The sequence below is a fragment of the Salvelinus namaycush genome, chromosome 8 (assembly GCF_016432855.1).
Source record: "Salvelinus namaycush isolate Seneca chromosome 8, SaNama_1.0, whole genome shotgun sequence".
NCBI lineage: Eukaryota > Metazoa > Chordata > Actinopteri > Salmoniformes > Salmonidae > Salvelinus > Salvelinus namaycush.
In genome coordinates, this window is record NC_052314.1 from 39067933 (window position 1) to 39090431 (window position 22499).

Sequence of the window (22499 nt, forward strand, 5' to 3'; positions counted from 1 at the left end):
TTTCCAACCCGTGTTTGTGTGTGTGTGTGAGACATCTTTGACTGTAAGCAGCTTGGAGGCAACTTCTGACTGTGTTTTCCATAAGCAAAGCCTAGATTGAATAGATTAGACTGTCAAGTGGCTAGCCTCTGTCTGTACTGAAGGGTTGCCATTTGTTGAAGCAAATCATTTAGCCTATAGCCATGATCTGTCTCTCTGTGTTTGACCTGTTAACTTAATCTTAAGGATCGACATTCACTGCTAAGCTTCTCTCTCCTCACCTCCCTGCAGGACTGTAGCAGCTGAGGTGAGAAAGCAGATTGCTGGTCAGTATGGGGGCTCCCCACAGCTCCTCAAGAACCTCAACGTGGGTGCCGCTGCAAGCAACACCGTAAGCGTCTAACCACAATGCATCTTGGTGTTTTTGCAGAGGTAGAGGTAAATGGAGGGAGGGGGAAAGGGGGAAGGGTTTGAGTGTATCAGCTAACAATTAACAGGTCCATTCTTCACATCCTTTCACCTCTACGGTGTGGTCAATGATAACACTGCCTTGCTCCTCTCACCAGTAATGAATGAGTAGGTGTGTCCAAACTTTTGACACCATCCCTTTTGACACCATCCCCACGTGCTTTAAGACCGCAACCATTGCGCCAGTGCCGAAGCAGTCGACCGCATCAAGCCTGAATTACTTCCGACCTGTTGCACTCACCCCCACGATCATGAAGTGATTCGAAAGACTTGTTTTGGCCTACCTTAATTCCTGCCTCCCTCCAACATTGGATCCCCACCAGTTTGCCTACCGACTGAACAGGTCTACAGAGGACGCCATCTCCACAGCTTTACACTCTGCCCTGACCCACCTGGACAAAACCAACACCTATGTGAGAATGCTGTTCATATACTTTAGCTCAGCATTCAATGGTCACCAAACTCCATGACCTAGGGATCAGCCCCTCTCTCTGTAACTGGACTTAGGACTTCCTAACCAACAGACCCCAGTCTGTCAGGTTAGACAACTTCACCTCCTCAACCCTGAACCTGAACACCGGTGGGCCACAGGGCTGCTTGCTGAGCCCCCTACTGTACTCTTCACCTACGACTGCGTTCCTGTACACTGTTCCAACACCATTGTCAAGTTTGCAGACGACACCACAGTGCTAGGCCTGATCAGTGACAATGACGAGTCAGCCTACAGGGAGGAGGTCAAGCACCTGGCTGCATTGTGCGCTGACAACAACTTGGTCTTCAATGCAAAGGAAACCAATGAGCTCATTGTGGATTACAGGAAGTCTAAAAGCTGCAGCCACGCCCCGTTCTCAATGATGAGGTGGAGCGTGTGCCCAACTTCAAATTCCTGGGTGTCTACATCTCCGAGGACCTTTCCTGGACCCTCAACACCTTCAACCCTGGTCAAAAAGGCGCCGCAGCGCCTGTACTTTTTGAGGAGGCTGAAGAAGTCCCACCTGTCTCCCAAGATCCTGATGAAGTTTTACTGCTGCACGGTCGAGAGCATTCTGACTAACTGCGCCACAATTTGGTTTGGCAGATGCTCCGTGGCCTACCGGAAGGCCTTGCAACGGGTGGTGAAAACCGCCCAGCACATCACTGGTGCCCAGCTCCCTGCCATTGTAGACCTCCAGAGCAAGTGGTGTCTGCGTATGGCGCACAGCATCATCAGGGACCCTTCACATCCATGCCACAAGCTGTTTGCCCTCCTATCATCAGTCAGGCGGTACAGGTCTCTACGTTTCCGCACTAGCAGGCTTAAGAACGGTTTCTTTCCAGCTACTGTAACCCTGCTGAACTCTGATACGGTACTATCCATATCCACCCGCCCACCGCTTAGTACTGCCTCTCAGGGACCTTGTTGCACTACTCTCTTTGCACTCTTCTCTTTTTTTCCCTTTTATTATTCCCACCCCCCTATTTGGAGTAAACTAATGGACAATATCACTTAGGCTTCTACTTCCAGCTTTTACAGACACGGTATATTTTACATTAGTTATCTTTTGTTTGTTTTTAGTCCCATCCTTCAGCTACCCTCAACACCCTCCCATCTACGACGACCATCCAGTTTTGATTTCTATTTGCCAAATATTTTTCAACTGTTGTTTCACAAAAGTTCTGAACCTATATGCATTTTACGGAGACAGTGTATTTATCTTGTTTTTTTTAGTCCCACCTTTCAGCTCCCCTCAACCCCTCCCATCTATCTCTGAACACCAGTTGATTTCTATTTGCCATATATTTTTCAACTGGTCTATGATGTTTCACAGAAGGTCTGAAGCTTTCTATTCTCATAGTTTTTACAGATAGCAAAAATGTTTCTTTATTTACAAAGTATTATTGATCGATTGACTCTGACTTATCAAACCACCCAGCAGTGCTATATGCACAGTTAACTCCAGGTAAATGTTGCAATTCTTCATCCTTTCCTGAACCTACGACAAACGATCTAGATAATGACAGTACCAAAACCAATGTTCTGATTGTCTCTTCGTAGAACAATCCAAGCTTTGCAGATTTATCTATCTCCCATATATATAACATTCTATTTGTTGAAAGAATTTTGTATAATAATTTTATTTGAAAAACTCAGTTTTGAATCTGGCGTCGTTTTGTGTATCAGTACATAAACCATGTGCAATGGAAACGGTACACTGAAATCTCTTCCCGACTACACTGAACAAAAATATAAATTCAACACGTAAGGTGTTAGTCCCATCTTTCATGAGCTAAAATAAAAAATCCCAGAAATTGTCCGTACACACAAAGCTAATTTCTCTCAAATTTTAACATTCCTGTTAGTGAGCATTTCGCATTTTCCAAGAAAATCCATCCACCTGACAGATGTGGCATATCAATAAGCTGATTAAACAGCATGATCATGGGTGACATCTGCTGATGTAAAAAGGTCATTATTAATTTAAAAAAAATCAGATTACTCAGGTGCACCTTATGCTGGGGACAATTTAATGGCCACCTTTAAAATGTGTAGTTTCGTCACACAACACAATGCCACAGATGTCTCAAGCTTTGAGGGTTGCATGCAATTGGCACACTGACTGCAGGAATGTCCACCAGAGCTGTTGCCAGATCATTTAATATTTATTTCTCAACCATAAGCTGCCGCCAACGTCACTTTAGAGAATTTGGCAGTACGTCCAAACGACCTCAAAACCGCAGACCACATGTAACCACACCAGCCCAGGACCTCCACATCCGGCCCAAAAATGACACCTGTGGTACACATTTTATACATACTGAACAAAAATATAAACGCAACATGGAACAATTTAAAAGATTTTACTAAGTTACAGTTCATATAAGGAAATCAAGTCAATTGAAATGCATTCATTAGGCTCTAATCTATGGATTTGACACGACTGGGAATACAGATATGCATCTGTTGGTAACAGATACCTTAAAAAATAAAATTGGGTGTTGATCAGAAAACCAGTCATTATCTTATATGACCACCATTTGCCTCATGAAGCGCGACACATCTCCTTTGCATAGAGTTGATCAGGTTGTTGATTGGCCAGTGGTTGGCCAGTGGAATGTTGTCCCACTCCTCTTCAATGGCTGTGCGAAGTTGCTGGATATTGGCGGGAACTGGAACACACTGTCATACACGTTGATCCAGAGCATCCCAAACATGCTCAATGGGTGAAATGTCTGACTTTGCAGGCCATGGAAGCACTGGGACATTTCCAACTTCCAGGAATTGCCTACAGATCCTTGCGACATGGGCCCATGCATTATCATGCAGAAACATGAGGTGATGGCGGCGGAAGAATGGCACAACAATGAGCCTCAGGTTCTCGTATCTCTGTGCACTCAAATTGCCATCGATAAAATGCAATTGTGTTCGTTGTCCGTAGCTTTTGCCAGCCCCACGCCACAATGGGGCACTTGTTTCACATCGTTGGCATCAGCAAACTGCTTTCCCACACGACACCATACATTAGGTCTGCGGTTGTGAGGCCGGTTGGGTGTACTGTCAAATTCTCTAAAACAACGTTGCAGGCGGCTTATGAAAGAAAAACGGACATTTATTTATCTGGCAACAGCTCTGGTTGGCATTACTTAAGTCAGCATGCTCCCTCAAAACATGAGACCTCTGTGGCATTGTGTTGTGACAAAACTGCACATTTTAGTTGCTGTTTATTTTCCACAACACAAGGTGCACCTGTGTAATGATCATGCTGTTTAATCAGCTTCTTGATATGTGACACCTGTCAGGTGGATAGATTATTTTGGCAGTTATAGGGGTATACACAAATTTGTGTACAAAATGTATGAGAAATAAACTTTTTGTGTGTATGGAACATATCTGGTACCTTTTTTATTTCAGCTCATGAAACATGGGACTAACACTTTACGTGTTGCATTTCTATTTTTGTTCAGTATATTTTGCAATCTGTATGGCACAGCTGTCAATTTTTTGGGTCCTTAAATGAAACTGGTAGACTTTTTCATTTATCATAATTTTCTTTAACCAATTTTGGTCTTTAATGCAGGGCTGACAGACAAGTTCCTTACTTTCTCCCCCTTCCACACTTCCATTTTTTACGATACTGCTACAATTACTTGGTTGTAATTTTGGATAGAGCAGAAATGTCCATATTTTTGTTAGCTGCATGTGTGACAACTTCACCAGTCCTATTTATGATAAAATTTAAGGTTATACAATTTTACATTTTGTTTTCCAAATTAGTTTTTATCAACTAGTATAATTGAGTTGAACCATTATTTGTTGTAATATTTGTTCTCTCTTGTTGTGGATTAAACTGAAATTGCAACAGACTTTCTGTGGCTTGTTTTAAAAATAGTGATATTTAGAGAGTGAGAGGTTGTAATCGGAATAAAGGAAAAAAGTTATTATTGAACAGGTGCAATGCATTTATAAAATAAAAAGCTTACCTTGGAAGAGTTTGAGTGTTGGATAGCCATTGCCAGCTAGCTAACATAGCATCCCTCTCTGTGTGAGATGGGTGTTTGAGTGGACTATACTAGAAAACTAGCTAAGCTAGTTAAGTAAGTTAAACTTGAAAGTTAAAAAAAAATACTACGAAATATAGCTAGCTCGCTCTTTCTCCTCTCTCTCTCCTTCATTTTTTAAGTAATTTCTTGAACTGTTAAACTTTTGTCTTTGTCAACTACTCACCACATTTTATACACTACAGTGCTAGCTAGCTGTAGCTTATGCTTTCATTACTAGATTCATTCTCTGATCCTTTGATTGAGTGGACAAAATGTCAGTTCATGTGGCAAGAGTTCTGATAGGTTGGAGGACATCTATGGAAGTGGGTGAGAACCATGAGCCTCCTAGGTTTTGTATTGAGGTCAATGTACCCAGAGGAGGATGGGTAGTTCTGTTTATACCATGGTGCAACCCTACAGAGTGCTTTTGAGGCTACTGTAGACCTCCATTGCAAAATAGTGTGTTTTTAATAAATTATTTGGTGATATGTGAATATATTTAGTATAGTTTTATCCCAAAATTATAGCTTTTTTAATGTGACACTTTTTTAAATGAAATTCACTGAGGAGAATGGTCCTCCTCTGAGGAGCCTCTACTCTCTGCCAATATAGAAAATGCAGTTCCCTGATAATTGGTTTTGAAACGTTCTCAGGTTAGAACTTGTCTCAACATTTATCAAGCCACGGCGTTTGCTGACAGCTAAGCCTTGATATTTCTTTGCTAGTAATACAGCTGGACCTTTTGGGGATGATTTTCTGCGGCTAACCCAGTTAGGTAGGCCTTTTTCAGATATATTCTCTGATTTTTGTATTCACTCTAACAAAGCCTCTCCTCTCTGTTGCCAGGTGCCTCTCACAGAGGCAGTGGAGCCAGTTGATTTTGAGGAGTACCTCAGCACTCACCCACCTATCATTGAGTCGGGCCCCCTGAGGGACCTGATCGAGTTCCCCCCGGACGACATCGAGGTGGTCTGCACCCCCAGAGAGTGTCGCACAGTGGGACAGGCCGTGCCTGAGGAAGGGTAGGTGCTGGACTGGGACAATACTGACTGGCTGGGTTAGAGTTGGTCCTGAGGAACTCAATCAGATCAATCAATACAATTAATTTAAAGCCTTTTTTTTTTATATCAACAGTTATCAAAAAGGGCTGTACCGTAGACCCCCCCCCCCCCCAAAAAAAAGCCCCATACAGTACGAGCTGAGTCTGTATTATCAGTTGAGACATTATCAGATTCCTCTAGGCCTACATCAGGTCTAACTCAGTTGCAGCAAACAGGATGCATCTCCTCATTTTAACACGATTACACCAATTGATTTACCAAATGAATAAAGCAAATAACTGTTCTGGTTTTGACATCCAGTTAGGAGGGGTGTGACGTTACGCAATGTTTAGATATAAATATATTGTCTAGAACAGACATGAACTAACAGAAATTACTATTTGTGAGGTAAAATAGCTGGAATTTTTCTGTCATTGAAATCCTTGGGCTAGCCGCCCAAGCGTTTTTTGTGGTCGCCAATTATTATAATTTTTATACATTTTCGGGATGGAAAAACACTTTCAGTGTAAACTTAAACGTCTGAAACCAGATAAAGTATGTAGAAAAGATTATGGACCTATTATTTATTTTTAATAATATTATCTCTGAGAATTAACAATCACACAAAATAAAAGCTAGAGTCAAGGAGAATTTAAATAAAAACAATTCATTTAGACGTAGCACTTTTGTTATTATGTTTGAGCAAAATAACACAGCATTAGCCATGGCAGAATGCATAGAATTGCAGGAAATTTGCTTTAAAACTGCAAAAATGTCTCTTCTCCATGGAGACATTTTGTAGAATTGTAGGAAATTGGCTCAAAAATGCAAAGATTTCTCCACACCACCAAGATGGGGGATGTCATACCAAAAAGTGTCCCCCTCTGCGTCACAATGGGATTTGATAAACTATTAGAGTTTGTTGCAATATCAACGGTGTGATGGGCTAATGATTTGAATTTGAGGTCACTACAGCCTAAATTACGTTATTTTCATCATCGCTATGCGAACAAGGCTGATTTCCGCGACAATTTCTTTGTTTAGCTAATAAAATGAAAACATTACTTCAAACTACTTTTGGGTACCTTGTTAATATTACAACATGAAATCCATGTGTTAAACGTTGCTACCTTTTGGAAATAGCAAGGAAAACGTGTAATCTGCTTTACACATTAAAGTTACTTAACTTACAGATCAGGAAGTCAGCTAATTTCCACTCCATTCATATGCAAATCCGTTTGATTCATACACTGGCTTGTCTGGCTGTCATGTTAATATTTTAACCCGCCCTTCCCTTTATCTACACTGAAATAATATAATTTCAGTAGTCCTCTACTCTGATTCATTTTTTTTCTATCTTGCATAGCTCATTAGTATAACCTTGTGGTTGAACATATCTATCTCTCTATCTCTCGCGCTGGTCCTAGGATACAACAAGGAATCATGTGGAACAAATAAATACCATCAAAGGATACCTTACGTCTTACTATGAACACCTTGTGAAACAGCTGTGAAACCAACCTGGCAATATTTAAGATTTTCATACATAAACTTTGATCGTTTTTGGTACAGTTGGCATTATTTTCACCGATTTTTATATATTTTTATATATATATATATATATATATATATATATATATATATATATATATATATATATATATATATTTTTTTTTTTTTTGGCGGGGACAGTCACATGGCAATCATACTAAAATACTGGATTCTGGTTTGTGGAATTTTGAGGGGGTTGCTGTGTGGGTGGGAGGTTCTGCCTGTCACTTGTTCTCAACAGGCATCCAGTCTCGAATGGGAGATATGTACTTTTCATAACTTTTGTAAGGTATAGCCTACCTCAATGTGGTTCCCCTCTGGCTGGGGGGTTTGGAGAGGTAAATTGAAGAAGATTACCATTTATTGCTTTCTTAAATGTCAACCAAATAATTTTTACCTGGTCAAAAACCTTCACATCCTTCTCAGTCTGTGCCTGAAGGTAGGACTCGAAGGTGTTCTGATCTGGTTTGACAACTTCCACCACATCAGGTGGTGTTTCAGTGATCTGAAAGTACATTATCCAAAAATCGCAATAGACAAACAACAAACAAATCACAAATCTGAAAGACTACAGTATATACAATAATTGTATATACAATCGCATTGTTTGCCTCAGTCAACAGCTGCGGCTCCCGTCCGTACTCGGCCTGGATGCTGCTGTTGTGTGCAAAGAGAATTACCTTCAGGTTGTTCTCCCACCCTTCCTGGAACCAATCAAGGGACTTGCCCATGGCAGTCTTGAGGGTCTGGTTGGTCCATTCAGAAAACCTGGAGCAGGGGGTAGGAAAGTGATATCTCTTGACAATGTAAGATATAGAAATATGTCTGATTTATGTACCATGGGAAAAAACAACAACATTGTAATAAATAAATAAAACAAACCATTGTTGACAGAATATAACTTATAACATCCATACCTTGTTCCAGCGTTCATGACTTCGGTCACTCAAGATGACCTCAGGAGAACCGTGGGTGTTGAAGATGTCCATCATTGCCTTGGAGTTGGCCACGCCAGTCTCGTCCTTGAGGGGTATCATACAAAACGAAAATCTATTTTTGGTTGCAAGCACCCTTTTTTAATGGGTTACAGAAGAAAATGTAGAGTTAAGAACGTACTCGTCCTTTACTGACCTGAATGGGTATTGCCTCCACCCACTTTTTAAAGTGATTGGTCGCTTTCAGACACCAGCTGTTGCCATTCCTGGATTTCGTGACGAGTCCGATGAGGGCCACCCCTAACATTTAAAGTGTTAGGGAGAAGATTACGTTATTCTTACCCGTATCTGTGTCATACAGTATGCATATTTTAATATTTGTAAGGATACTGACACACACATATTCTATAATATTGAACTGCTGTGGTCAAATAAAGCAACCATTACAAAACAACTTATCAGGGCAAATTTTGAGTTGGGACACTTACCGATCATGTGCCATGGTGAAACAACTTTGATGGGCTTCAACTCCGGTGCCACAGTCTTCGCCCTCTCAAACTTCTGTCAGGCTAGACAGGGTACTGACCTTTTTCAGCAAAAAGTGACATTCATTGAAATTATAATAATTTCAGATATAATAGAATGTGATTGATAAACAAAAGGTTATTTCATGCGTTTCACTCCGAAATGGCCAGCATACATCTCGGTCAGCACGGCCTCCTTCTGCTCCTTAGTAAAATAATCCCCCTCCTGTGTGGCTGGCCATCCTTCCCCTTTAGGTACATATGATTGCCTAACAAGTTGGAAGAGAAGAGTTGTTGAAATACTCGAGTCTAAGTACATTTGCACTGCTGTCTTTCTCTCTCTCTGTTTTTCTCTCCATCTCTGTCTTCCACTCTCTTCCTACCTCTCTCTCCCTCTCTCACGTTCTTCTGTCTGTCTGGCGAAGACACCTAGTTAAGGGCATTTGTAATTACCATTACTTTTTGAGAGGGGGACACACTTTTGTCATGACAGGGCCTCAAAAATGTTCTCTAAGCGGGCCGACCGCGCCACCTGCCACGCCCACCACCTAAGCCCCTTTTGAAATAGAAAGCCCCCAGAAATGGGTAATCAGTAATAGCTCTATTAATTACGTTTCCATCTGCAACATATGAACGTTAAACCTCACTGAACACATCTGGTGTTGAGGATGAGACTTTGACTGTAACGTGCGTTATCTCTTTGCCTTCCAGGCACAATGACGCCCACGTCAGAGACTGTGTCAGGTCCTACACTGAGGACTGGGCCGTGGTCAACAGAAGGTAAGGCTCCTTTCTCTTATTTAGGGAGTGTGTCCTTTTAAAAAAACGTATTCATTACATCTTAACACCCACATTTTAACCCTTATTTTACAGTTTTTTACAATTACACCTGGCAGCTAGTTATCTATTACACCTCAACACTCGCATTTTGGTCTACTTATTTCAACAGATACCATAAGCTTGGTACTGGGTTTAACCCTAACACCCTGGACAAGCAGAAGGAGAGGCAGAAAGGCCTGCCCCAACAGGTGTTTGAGGCTGATGAGATGCCAGACGTTAGCGCTTATCAGGGCGACCAGGTAACCCATAGCATTGGGGCAGTCAACTAGGTAACCCATAGCAACGGGGCGGTCATCTTACGCTTTCAATATTTTTATAGTGTGTGTATATATAGGCCCTCTCTAACCTGTGTGTTTGTCCTACCCCAGGATGACCTGAAGCGTAGGTCCATGTCCATAGACGACACTCCGCGTGGCAGCTGGGCCTGCAGTATCTTCGACCTGAAGAACTCTGTCCCCGATGCCCTCCTGCCCCATTTGCTGGACCGAGCCCCCAACGAGGAGATCGACCGGCACAATGAGGAGCACCGCAAGTCCAATCGCCATCGCGAGCTCTTCGCCCTGCACCCCGCCCTCGAAGAGGTTAGGACAGAGGCGCGCACACACTGCTGCATTTCTACGTAGAGACTGAAGTGCATTTTGACGTGTCAGGCCAGCGTTTGCTTTGCCAGGGTCTTGTGCTTGTCTGTCTCTTCACATGAATGTGTATCGTCAGCCATGATCAGGGTTGCCATGTCCTGCAGTTTTCCCGAAAATTGGGCTAATTAAAAAAATTATGTGGCAGGTGAAAATGTATTGGTTGCGGGTATTTGGGCCACTTAAAAAAAATATATATTTCACTGTGACCTGTTGCTGACTCAGGCAGTGAGGCAGCGTGTTGCTGAGGTGAGTGAGGTGTGGAAGTAAAGGGCCAGAGCGGTGTCTGTGTGTTGACACTGAGCGCTTCAAGCAGACAGCTGAGTCACGTGAGTGAGAGGAGACAGAGCGGCAGGTGTCCACGTCGTGATAACTTTTTACCAGCTGTGGGTAGGCTATTTAGATTGTCATTATGGAGACACCTATTTCCAACCCTTTTTTCCATAAAACATATTAACGCATTAGAACGGATGCGCATCAAGAATTAACGGCCATTAGACTTTAGGCGCTGTAGAGCGCATTAGATGAATTCGCTTGACGGTGGTTTAAACTGCATTATAAACTGGGTGGTTCGAGCCCTGAATGCTGATTGGCTGAAAGCCATGGTATATCAGACCGTATACCAAGGGTATGACAAAACATCTATTATTACTGCTAATTATGTTGGTAACCAGTTTATAATAGCAATAAGGCACCTCGGGGTTTGGTATATGGCCAATATACTACGGCTAAGTGCTGTGTCCAGACACTCCGCGATGCGTCGTGTAAGAACAGCCCTTAGCTGTGGTATATTGGCCATATACCACACCCCCTCATGCCTTATTGCTTAATGCGAGTGGGAATTTGAAATGGAAGTTATAGAACTACCTCTGTCCATAACAGAAGAACACGAAGATTAACCATCTATCTGTTGGCCATCAATTAGCCTATTAATTTCTATGCCGATGTAGGCTACTCTAGTCTGCTGTTCTATACAATAAATATCACTGGAGTCATTGCAAATCAATTTGTGTCACTTGTGTAGCCTTCCTGGAGCTGTCAAATGGATTTCAGTGTTGGAAAAAGTAGGCTACCCAATTGTCAAAAAAAAAGTAAACATACCTTAATAGAAAGTGAAGGTCATCCATTAAAATACTACTTGAGTAAAATTATTTGGTTTTAAATATACTTAAGTATCAAAAGTGTATATACAATTTCAAATTCCTTATATTAAGCAAATCTGACGGCACCATTTTATTTATTTATTTATTTATGCATAGCCAGGGTTTATCTCCAACACTCAGACATAATTTACAAATGAAGCATGTATGTTTCGTGAGTCCACCAGGTCAGAGGCAGTAGGGATGACCAGGGATGTTCTATTGATAATTGCGTGAATTGGACCATTTTCCTGTCCTGCTAAGCATTCCAAATATATTGTGTACTTTTGGGTGTCAGGGAAAATGTATGGAGTAAAAAGTACATTACGTTCCTAAAGAAAATAGTAAAGTAAAAATATAATTAGTAAAGTACAGATACCCCCCCCCCCCAACAACTACTTCAGTATTTTTACTTAAGTACCTTACACCACTGGATTTAATAAATAAGCTATATTATAACTTCAGTGTGTTGTAGCCTTGTGTTATTATGCAATTATTTAATGGCCATGTTTAGTTAATGAAATTAGAAGTTAGAACTGTGACCATGATCACAAATGATATCGCAATTGCCGATCAGCTGTTTAATAGAATGCATTAGATTGACGGTGACAGTCAGATTAGGCTACAGATCAAAAAAATAAATAAATACACTGGCTGTCATTGACAAGCACAGGCCTATTCAGTTCTTATCCATATTATTAATATTTGCTTCAGTGATCGAAATTACGACCCCATCCTCAGTAGCCTATTCCAGCAGGCTATTGGGCAAGGGAAGCACTTCTTACCTCGAAATCGCCTCGCTATTCATGTTGACTAAATTAGTCTAGTCAATTAGAACTAAGCAAGCTGCTAAATCATTCATTTTACATCTTGCCTAGGCTACTCTAGGATATCTGAAATGAGATGTAGGCCTACAGTGACTTGCAGAAGTATTCATTCATATTGGCGTTTTTCCTATTTTGTTGCATTACAACCTGTAATTTTAAATTTCTTATTTGGATTTCATGTAATGGACATTCACAAAATAGTCCAAATTGGTGAAGTGAAATGAAAAAAATTACTTGTTTAATAAAAAATAAAAAATGGAATAGTGGATCCGTGCATGTGGGGCCCCTAAATAAGATTCGGTGTAACCAATTACCTTCAGAAGTCACATAGTTGGATTGCACACAGGTGGACTTTAAGTGTCACATGATTTGTCACATGATCTCAGTATATATACACCTGTTCTCAAAGGCTCCAGAGTCTGCAACACCACCAAGCAAGCGGCACCATGAAGACCAATGAGCTCTCCAAACAGGCCAGGGACAAAGTTGTGGAGAAGTACAGATCAGGGTTGAAAATATCTGAAACTTTGAACATCCCACGGAGCACCATTTAAATCTATTATTAAAAAAATTGAAAGAATATGGCATCACAACAAACCTGCCAAGAGAGGGCCGTCCACCAAAACTCACGGACCAGGCAAGGAGGGCCTTAATCAGAGAGGCAACAGAGACCAAAGATAACCCTGAATGAGCTGCAAAGCTCCACAGCGGAGATTGGAGTATCTGTCCATAGGACCACTTTAAGCCGTACACTCCACAGAGCTGAGCTTTACGGAAGAGTGGTCAGAAAAAAGCCATTGCTTAAAGAAAAAATAAGCAAACATGTTTGGTGTTCGCCGAAAGGCATGTGGGAGACTACCCAAACATATGGAAGAAGATACTCTGGTCAGATAAGACTAAAATGGAACTTTTTGGCCATCAAGAAAAATGCTATGTCTGGCGCAAACCCAACACCTCTCATCACCCTGAGAACACCATCCCCATGAAGCATAGTGGTGGCAGCGTCATGCTGTGGGGATGTTTTTCATCGGCAGGGACTGGGAAACTGGTCAGAATTTAAGGAATGATGGATGGCGTGAAATACAGGAAAATTCTTGAGGCGAAACCTGTTTCAGTCTTCCAGAGATTTGAGACTGGGATGGAGGTTCACCTTCCAGCAGGACAATGACCCTAAGCATATTGCTGAAGCAACACTCGAGTGGTTTAATGAGAAACATTTAAATGTCTTGGAATGGCCTAGTCAAAGCCCAGACCTCAATCCAATTGAGAATCTGTGGTAGGACTTAAAGATTGCTGTACACCTGCGGAATCCATCCAACTTGAGGGAGCTGGAGCAGTTTTGCCTTGAAGAATGGGCAAAAATCCCAGTGGCTAGATGTGCCAAGCTTATAGAGACACCCTAAGAGACTTAGCGGTAATTGCTGCAAAAGGTGGCTCTACAAAGTATTGACTTTGGGTGGGTGAATAGTTATATGAATAAAACATTATTATTTTTTTGCATCTTCAAAATGGTAGACATGTTATGTAAATCAAATGATACAAACCCCCCCCAAAATCCATTTGAATTCCAGTTTATAAGACAACAAAATAGGAAAAATGCCAAAGGGGGTGAATACTTTAGCAAGCCAGTGTATCAGGGGCTATAGCCTGCATCTTGATAACCAAACCGTGGCAAAGTTTAATTACAATCATAAACTCAGATTTTAGTCAGTAGGCGTAGCCTAATTCTATTGAATGACAAGTCAATCTAATTGGCCATTAATAACGGTTTGTAGTCTTAACATCTGGCACATAATAACAGCACAATTGCCCGAAAATAATTTAACAGCAAATTATAATTTCTCTTGCTACATATTCAAATTATTTTATTAGTTCACAATTATTATTTTGATGGAAAACCACATTTGTCTTGGGTCATTAGAAGTGAAGTCGATATTCCTTCTTAATTCGCTTAAAAACGTTAATCTACTCTCTTGCTGCTGAGAAAGAAAAATGGGGTAGTTTTCAGGCCTTGTGGGCGGGTTTTGAGTAGTCATTGGCCTAGAAATTTTAGCTAGACCTGGCAACCCTATCGATGCTAATGCTGTCACATCACATGGCTTTTTAAAGCGGCGAAAATTCACGGAAGTAGACGCTACTGGTTTCACACGAATGTGAAAATACGTTTCATCAGATAGTGTTTATACACCGCATATTCCAATACATAATGTACCATACAAAAACTTACGTTCATGTTTTTCTTCTTCTTATTATTATTATACATTCTCTGCGTCCTCAGGAGGAACCAATAGAGCGCCACTGTGTGCCTGATGTTCCTAAGGAGCACTTTGGCCAGAGGTTACTCGTCAAGTGCTTGTCCTTGAAGTAAGTGGGGGAACACACCGACAACCTTTAAAAAAGCATTTTAGCTGCACTCTTTTTAACTGCCTTCTGCTTTCTACTGACCCAATCCTTTTTCCCCTTCAAGGTTTGAGATCGAAATCGAGCCCATATTCGCCAGTTTGGCCTTATACGATGTCAAGGAAAAGAAAAAGGTAAGCTGTTATGTTTTCCTCAATGCCACTCGGCCCTGAGTTGTTGGGTCAGTCTCTGAGAAATCATTAAGTGGTTGGAGTCCAACATGAACTAGATGACTGGGCTATAAAAGTTTACATATGAGACCTGTTATCATTGTGTGAATGCTCTTTAAGTCATACCATGTATCTGTATGAGTAACACTCAATCGTTGCTGATACGCATCAAACGGTAACCAATTTAAAATAAAGTCCCTCCAAGCCCCTTTTCCATGCTCAGTCAATTTACAGTGAACAAATATTTCAGAGTTTTTAGAAACTTCAATGTTGTCAGATTAAGTATTGGTAATGGATTGAGAAATACGTTGCACTAACCGATATCAATATCAGACTAGTCTCCTGTCTTTTTACACTGTTTATTCCACTCAAAATTTCACGTCTCTCTCCCTCATCAGATATCAGAGAACTTCTTATTCGACCTGAACTCGGAGCAGACTAAAGGGATGCTGCGCTCCCACATCCAGACAGCAGCCATCTCCACCCTGGCCCGCTCAGCCATCTTCTCCATCACATACCCCTCCCAGGACGTCTTCCTCGTCATACAGGTCAGCATCACGCACATTTCTAGAGTTGCAAAATTCCCTAAATGTAAAAAATAAGAAATAAATCAGAAGGGAATAAGATGTAAGTAAATCATCCAACAGGGATTTCTGAAAAAACTGGGAATTTTTGCAGTGTTAACTTAATCACTTCCTGTACATTGGATCTGCTGATCTGTATGTGAGTAGTGACTAACTTCCTTCCTGTGTGTTGGCTGTCCCCAGCTGGAGAAGGTGTTGCAGCAGGGTGATATAGGAGAGTGTGCAGAGCCCTACGTGGTCTTCAAAGAGTCCGACACAGCCAAGGTAAGAGCGTTCTTTAAAAAATACATTCAAATAAGCAATAGACTCAAAGTGATGGTAATCTTTTCATAGATTAGGTAGATTATGATGTTTATGGGTAGATTCAGTGGTGTATTCAAACAGAAGGAGGAGATGCATTGATTGTCTCTCCTTCCATATATATAGAACAAAGAGAAGTTGGACAAGTTGCGGAGCCAGTCGGAGCAGTTCTGCACACGTCTGGGTCGGTACCGGATGCCCTTCGCCTGGACAGCCATCCACCTGATGAACATTGTGAACAGCGCCGGTAGCCTGGAGAGAGACACTGAGCTGGAGATGGGACTTCCAGGTCAGAACGCTTGGGGATCAATAAAGTTGTACAGAGTTGAATTGATTACCACAGAGGATGGCCAGTTCTTCCTGGATGTCAGTGTCAGCTGAGAACAGAACAGGGCCATGCAGTTTGTCTATATGAGTCATCGGGTGGACATTAGTCATACTTTGGGGTAAGGTTTCTGATGGAGAGGTTTCATACTGGGGGAGGGGACTCAGGGAACACATCTAGGCCGCTTTTCATCAATTGTTAACTTTATTATCATATGAAATTAAACATATCATTGAATATAGAGTGTAGAGGCTGGTCTATATGATTACCTTTGACCTTGTGATGTAATGATGATTCTGTAACTCTGACGACCCTGGCTGTGGCTTTCTGTTGCCCCCCCCAGAGAGGAAAGGGTCATGGTCGGAGAGGAGGAACTCGAGCGTTGCGGGCCGGCACTCCCTGGAGAGGACCACCAGTGGAGACGAGTCATGTAGTCTGAGCAGCTTCAGACCTGCTACCCTCACCGTCACCAACTTCTTTAAACAGGAGGGGGACCGGTTGAGTGATGAGGACCTGTATAAGTTTTTAGCTGACATGAGGAGGCCGTCTTCTGTACTGAGGAGACTGAGACCTATCACAGGTACAGTAACACCACCACCATCAGCACTACTCACTGCGTCAATAAACACAATCTTTTGAATTAAGTCACCATATCAATCCATTAACTAGAAAAGGACCTTTAGTGAAGTAAATATGGTGTGCTTGCTAGTCTTGAAGTATTTATGGTTGTGAAATAGTATTACTTGTGTTAGTGACAGCAGTAGTAATGGTAGTAGTAATAGAGTTTTCAAAGGTTATGTATTAGTTATAGTAATCTATTTTGGCATGGTGGGTAATTATTATGGTGTGTTCTAGTCGGATAATATAGTAGGCTAGAGTGAGTACTACACTGAGTGTACAAAACATTAGGAACACCTACTCTTTCAATGACAGCCTGACCAGGTGAATCCAGATGAAAGCTATTATCCCTTATTGATGTCACTTGTTAAATAGACTTCAATCAGTGTATACGAAGAGGAGGAAGGTTTTTTAAGCCTTGAGACAATTGGGACATGGATTGTGTGCCATTGAGGGTGAATGTGCAAGACAAAAAATTAAGTGCCTTTGAACGTGGGTATGGTAGTAAGTGCCAGGCGCACGGGTTTGAGTGTGTCAAGAACTGAAATGCTGCTGGGTTTTTCACGCTCAACAGTATCCAGTGTGTATCAAGAATGTTCCACCACCCAAAGGACATCCAGCCAACTTGACACAACTGTGGGAAGCATTGGAGTCAACATGGGCCAGCATCCCCTCGTACCCACTACCCTGGCGTTACAAGCGTCATGCTCTACCAACTGAGCTACAAACAGTTTAAAAGCTGTGGCAAATCCAAATAATTCCCCTTCAAGCCTATGGAGAATTTATTCACATTTACAAATGGCACAGTTCTAAGCAATGTTGTATCTTTACCATTTCATGCCAACCCGTAGCTATTTTATATAGAGGGTTACCTACTGATCATATCATGTTTGTGTTGGAGACCGATCTGAAAACCCGCAGCTGTGGCCTTGGACTGTTTCATGTAAATGTTGAAAATGGATCTTATTGTAATTCTGGCTTCTCAAACCAACACAGACATTTTAGATAATGTTGAGACTTAGTTTTTAAAAATTGTGCCAGACTCTGATGTCTCTGAATGGATCCAATGTTTACAGAGCTGGCAGAGGTCGAGGTGTAGCCATATTCATAAAGAACATCTTGAAATTTGCTGTGTGTATTTCCACCTCTTTCCCCAAATGATTTGAATGTCTAGTCCTAAATGTGGGCCTTGGTAATAATTCCCAACTAACGTTAGTGAGAGTTTATCGCCATCCCAATTGCTCTGAGCAAATTATCTGTCTTGCTCTAACTGCTAATCTGAATTATTAATATTGGGTGATCTTAACCTGGATTAGTTGATGCTGGTATCAGATGGACTGAAAGATATTTGTACTGACTAAACCAACCCGCCCCAACTTAAAACACCTTGAAAAATCTATTATTTTAGATATCATTCTGACAAACACCCTTTGTAAGTATACAGCCAATGGAATTTTTGCTAACGAGCTCAGTGACCGTTGTCCCATTGCCTGCATGTGACATATCAAGCTACTTAAATAACGTTCACGCATTATTACAAAGATACATTTTAGAACTTTCACTTAACAACATTTCCTGAATGACCTGGACGTTGTATGATTGGGAGGGTGTGTCCTCTCTCTGATTCAGATCAGGACCTTAAATGTTTTGTCTCTCTGTTTAACTCTGTTGCAGATAAACATGCCCCATATACATGATTAAGGGTAAAGTACAGATCCAACCCATGGTTCATGTATGAATTGTCCCCAAATATTTGGGTTGGGTGTTCTCCAGATTTTCATAGTTTCTGTACTGTGGCGGGGTATATGGCATGACTGGAAGTGCACACAAAGGGCTCAATTTTAACAACAAAGAAAAATAGAAACAATAATATTTATTTTATTACATTTTTACGTACAAAGTAATTTAGGCAACAGGGATCTTGATGCAGGGATCTTGATTGAATGTCTCTGCTGTAACCAAGAAGTTTGATCTTGACATCTAGCAAGTTAGCAAACCAAATGCATAGCTAGAGCTGAATTTAATTAGATTAGATTTCTTATTGTTATACTTACAGTTAGTTATAAGCAGTAATGTAGCATGCACCCCCCAAAACAATATTAATTAATTATAGTGGTGGGAATCCAACAAAATGTCACGTAGGGCCCCCTAAAGTCTAGTGCCGGCTTTGTATGGATGTGGGTACGCTGACCCGCGAGCCACTGTGGCCCATCATGGTGAGTTCAGGTTTTGTGTGGCCCCCACCCCCATCAAGGGGTGGCAGGGTAGCCTAGTGGTTAGAGCGTTCGAATCCCCGAGCTGACAAGGTAAAAATCTGTCGTTCTGCCCCTGAACAAGGCAGTTAACCCACTGTTCCTAGTCCGTCATTGTAAATAAGAATTTGTTCTTAACTGACTTGCCTAGTTAAATAAAGGTAAAAAAAATTATAATTTTAAGTTACACATCCCTGCTCTAGAGGGAGTCCTTTATTCACCTCTAACAGGTAGAAAATCCACAATAGCTGATTTGCTTGATAATTTTTTACTGTAGCTTTCTGCCCCCCTCATTGTAGAACCATTTTTTTTATTTAACAATTGCTTCTGGTGCTATCCCTAAGATCTGGAAGGCGGCGCATGTCCTCCCCCTTCAAGGGGGATGCTTCTGACCTAGATAACTACCAACCAATTTCTTAACTACTGTAATATTTTTGCAAGGCAAGATACAATCAGTGGCAAACTCTCAGGTATTAACTTTTTTTACTTCAAATGATATTCTTAATGTGCACCAGTCTGGTTTTAGACCCGGATATAGCACCTTTTCAGCAGCTACACTTAAATGATGTGTTAAATTGCTTAGATCATAAGAATCACTGTGCTGCCTTTGATACTGTCGACCGTCCCCTACTCATTCAAAGGTTGTTTGAAATGAGCTTCGACCAATTGTCATCAAGTGGTTTGGAAACTGTCAGACAGGACACAATGTGCTTTCTGAACGTGTCAAGTTACCGCTGTATTACTAAAGGTGTCCCGCAGGGGTCGTTTTTTATTAATTACAGTGCATTCGGAAGTATTCAGACCCCTTGACTTTTTACATATTTTTGTTACGTTACAGCCTTATTCTAAAATGTATTATTTGTATTTATTTTTATCGAGTACACACAATACCCCATAATGACGACGTGAAAACAGGTTTTTAGAATTTTTCACATTTATAAAAAATAATAAACGGATACCTTATTTACATAAGTATTAAGGCTCTTTGCTATGAGTCTTGAAATTGAGCTCGGGTGCATCCTGTTTCCATTGATCATCCTTGAGATGTTTCTACAACGTGATTGGCATCCACCTGTGGTAAATTTAAATTGTTTGGACATGATTTGGAAAGGCACACACCTGTCTATATAAGGTCCCACCGTTGACAGTCCATGTCAGAGCAAAAACCAAGCCATGAGGTCGAAGGAATTATACTTAGAGCTCCGAGACAGGATTGTGTCGAGGCACAGATCTGGGGAAGGGTACCAAAAAATGTCTGCGGCATTGAAGGTCCCCAATAACACAGTGTCCTCCATCATTCTTAAATTGAAGAAATTTGGAACCACCAAGACTCTTCCTAGAGCTGGCTGCCCGGCCAAACTGAGCAATCAGGGGAGAATGGCCTTGATCAGGGTGGTGACCGAGAACCCGATGGTCACTCTGACAGAGCTCTAGAGTTCCAGTGTGGAGATGGAAGAACCTTTCAGAAAGACAACCATCTCTGCAGCACTCCACTAATAAGTCCTGTAAGTAGAGTGGTCAGATGGAAGCCACTCCTCAGTAAAAGGCACATGACAGCCAGCTTGGATTTTGCCAAAAGGCACCTAAAGGACTCTCAGACCATGAGAAACAAGATTCTCTGGTTTGAGGAAAAAGATTGAATAGCGTAAAGTATAGAGATGCTTGATGAAGGTTCACAACAACCCTAAGCACACAGCCAAGACAATGCAGGAGTGGCTTTGGGACATGTCTCTGAATGTCCTTGAGTGGCGAAGCCAGAGCCCGGACTTGAACCCGATTTGAACATCTCTGGAGAGACCTGAAAATAGCTGTGCAGCGACGCTCCCCATCCAACCTGATAGAGCTTGAGAGGATCTGCAGAGATGTCAGGCTTGTAGCGTCATACCCAAGAAGACTCGAGGCTGTAATGGCTGCCAAAGGTGCTTCAATAAAGTACTGAGTAAAGGGTCTGAATACTTATATAAATGTGAAATTTCTGTTTTCCAAAAATTTCTAAAAAACTGTTTTTGCTTTGTCATTATGGGTTATTGTATGTAGTATGAGGAAAAATAACAATTGAATCCATTATTAGAATAAGGCTGTAATGTAACAACATGTGGGGTCAAGGGGTCTGAATACTTTCCGAATGCACTTATATAAATAATATTGGTCTATATGCAAGAACCTATAACATTCTGCTGTATGCAGATGATACTCTTATGTGTGCTATTGCTCCTGTTGCTGACCAGAATATGTTAGAACTACAATCTGATTTTGTTGCCTTGTTGATTTAAAATGGGTAATTAATGTGGAAAAAACTAAATGTGTCCTTAGTTTACACATTTATGCATTGACGATTTAAATAAAACATACGGATGAGCTAGTTTAAGAATTTGAGATTTCAAGTAGGCTTCTTTTTATAGAAATAGATCATGCCTCTCCTTAAACAGCAGGAAGCAGATTGCACAGTCAACTTTCCTGCCAGCTCTTGGTTATGGTGGCACCATTTATCAGAATGTAGCAGCCACTACTCTAAAACCCTTGGATGCAGTGTACCATAGTGCCCTTCGCTTTATCACAGGTGACAGGTTTAATACTCTGCATCCTTTATCACTGCGTCCTTTATCAAAAGGTCGGCTGGACCGCTCTAAATTCCTGTAGATCACTTCATTGTTCCCTTTTTAGTTTACAAAGCTCTGCTGCACAAGCTTCTAACATGTCTCACTTCTCTGTTAAAGTATATAAGAGGCACCAAACCCGCTCACAGGATTGGTTAACTCTAGGTAAATCAGCCTTTAGTTTTAACTAGAGGTCGACCGATTATGATTTTTCAACGCCGATACCGGTTTATTGGAGGACCAAAAAAGCAGATACCGATTTAATCGGCTGATTAAAAAATCGGCTGATTTTTTTTTTTTTTTATACAGTGGGGGGAACAAGTATTTGATACACTGCCGATTTCGCAGGTTTTCCTACTTACAAAGCATGTAGAGGTCTGTAATTTTTTATCATAGGTACACTTCAACTGTGAGAGACGGAATCTAAAACAAAAATCCATAAAATCACATTGTATGATTTTTAAGTAATTAATTTGCATTTTATTGCATGACATAATTATTTGATCACCTACCAACCAGTAAGAATTCCGGCTCTCACAGACCTGTTAGTTTTTCTTTTAGAAGCCCTCCTGTTCTCCACTCATTACCTGTATTAACTGCACCTGTTTGAACTCGTTACCTGTATAAAAGACACCTGTCCACACACTCAATCAAACAGACTCCAACCTCTCCACAATGGCCAAGACCAGAGAGCTGTGTAAAAACATCAGGAATAAAATTGTAGACCTGCACAAGGCTGGGATGGGCTACGGGACAATAGGCAAGCAGCTTGGTGAGAAGGCAACAACGGTTGGCGC

The 22499-nt window shown here is 41.3% G+C and overlaps 1 protein-coding gene across 1 annotated transcript in view; it reads left to right on the plus strand.

Annotated features, from left to right (window-relative positions):
• Window positions 1–22499, plus strand: part of LOC120052660 (dedicator of cytokinesis protein 7-like) — a 93476-nt gene that overhangs the window by 8456 nt on the left and 62521 nt on the right. Inside the window, exons 2-12 of the mRNA XM_038999706.1 lie at window positions 271–370; window positions 5812–5987; window positions 9727–9795; window positions 9965–10094; window positions 10224–10436; window positions 14735–14820; window positions 14924–14990; window positions 15425–15574; window positions 15794–15874; window positions 16037–16199; window positions 16579–16815. Coding sequence (XP_038855634.1) covers window positions 271–370; window positions 5812–5987; window positions 9727–9795; window positions 9965–10094; window positions 10224–10436; window positions 14735–14820; window positions 14924–14990; window positions 15425–15574; window positions 15794–15874; window positions 16037–16199; window positions 16579–16815 — 1472 coding nt within the window. The remainder of the gene's footprint in view (window positions 1–270; window positions 371–5811; window positions 5988–9726; window positions 9796–9964; window positions 10095–10223; window positions 10437–14734; window positions 14821–14923; window positions 14991–15424; window positions 15575–15793; window positions 15875–16036; window positions 16200–16578; window positions 16816–22499) is intronic.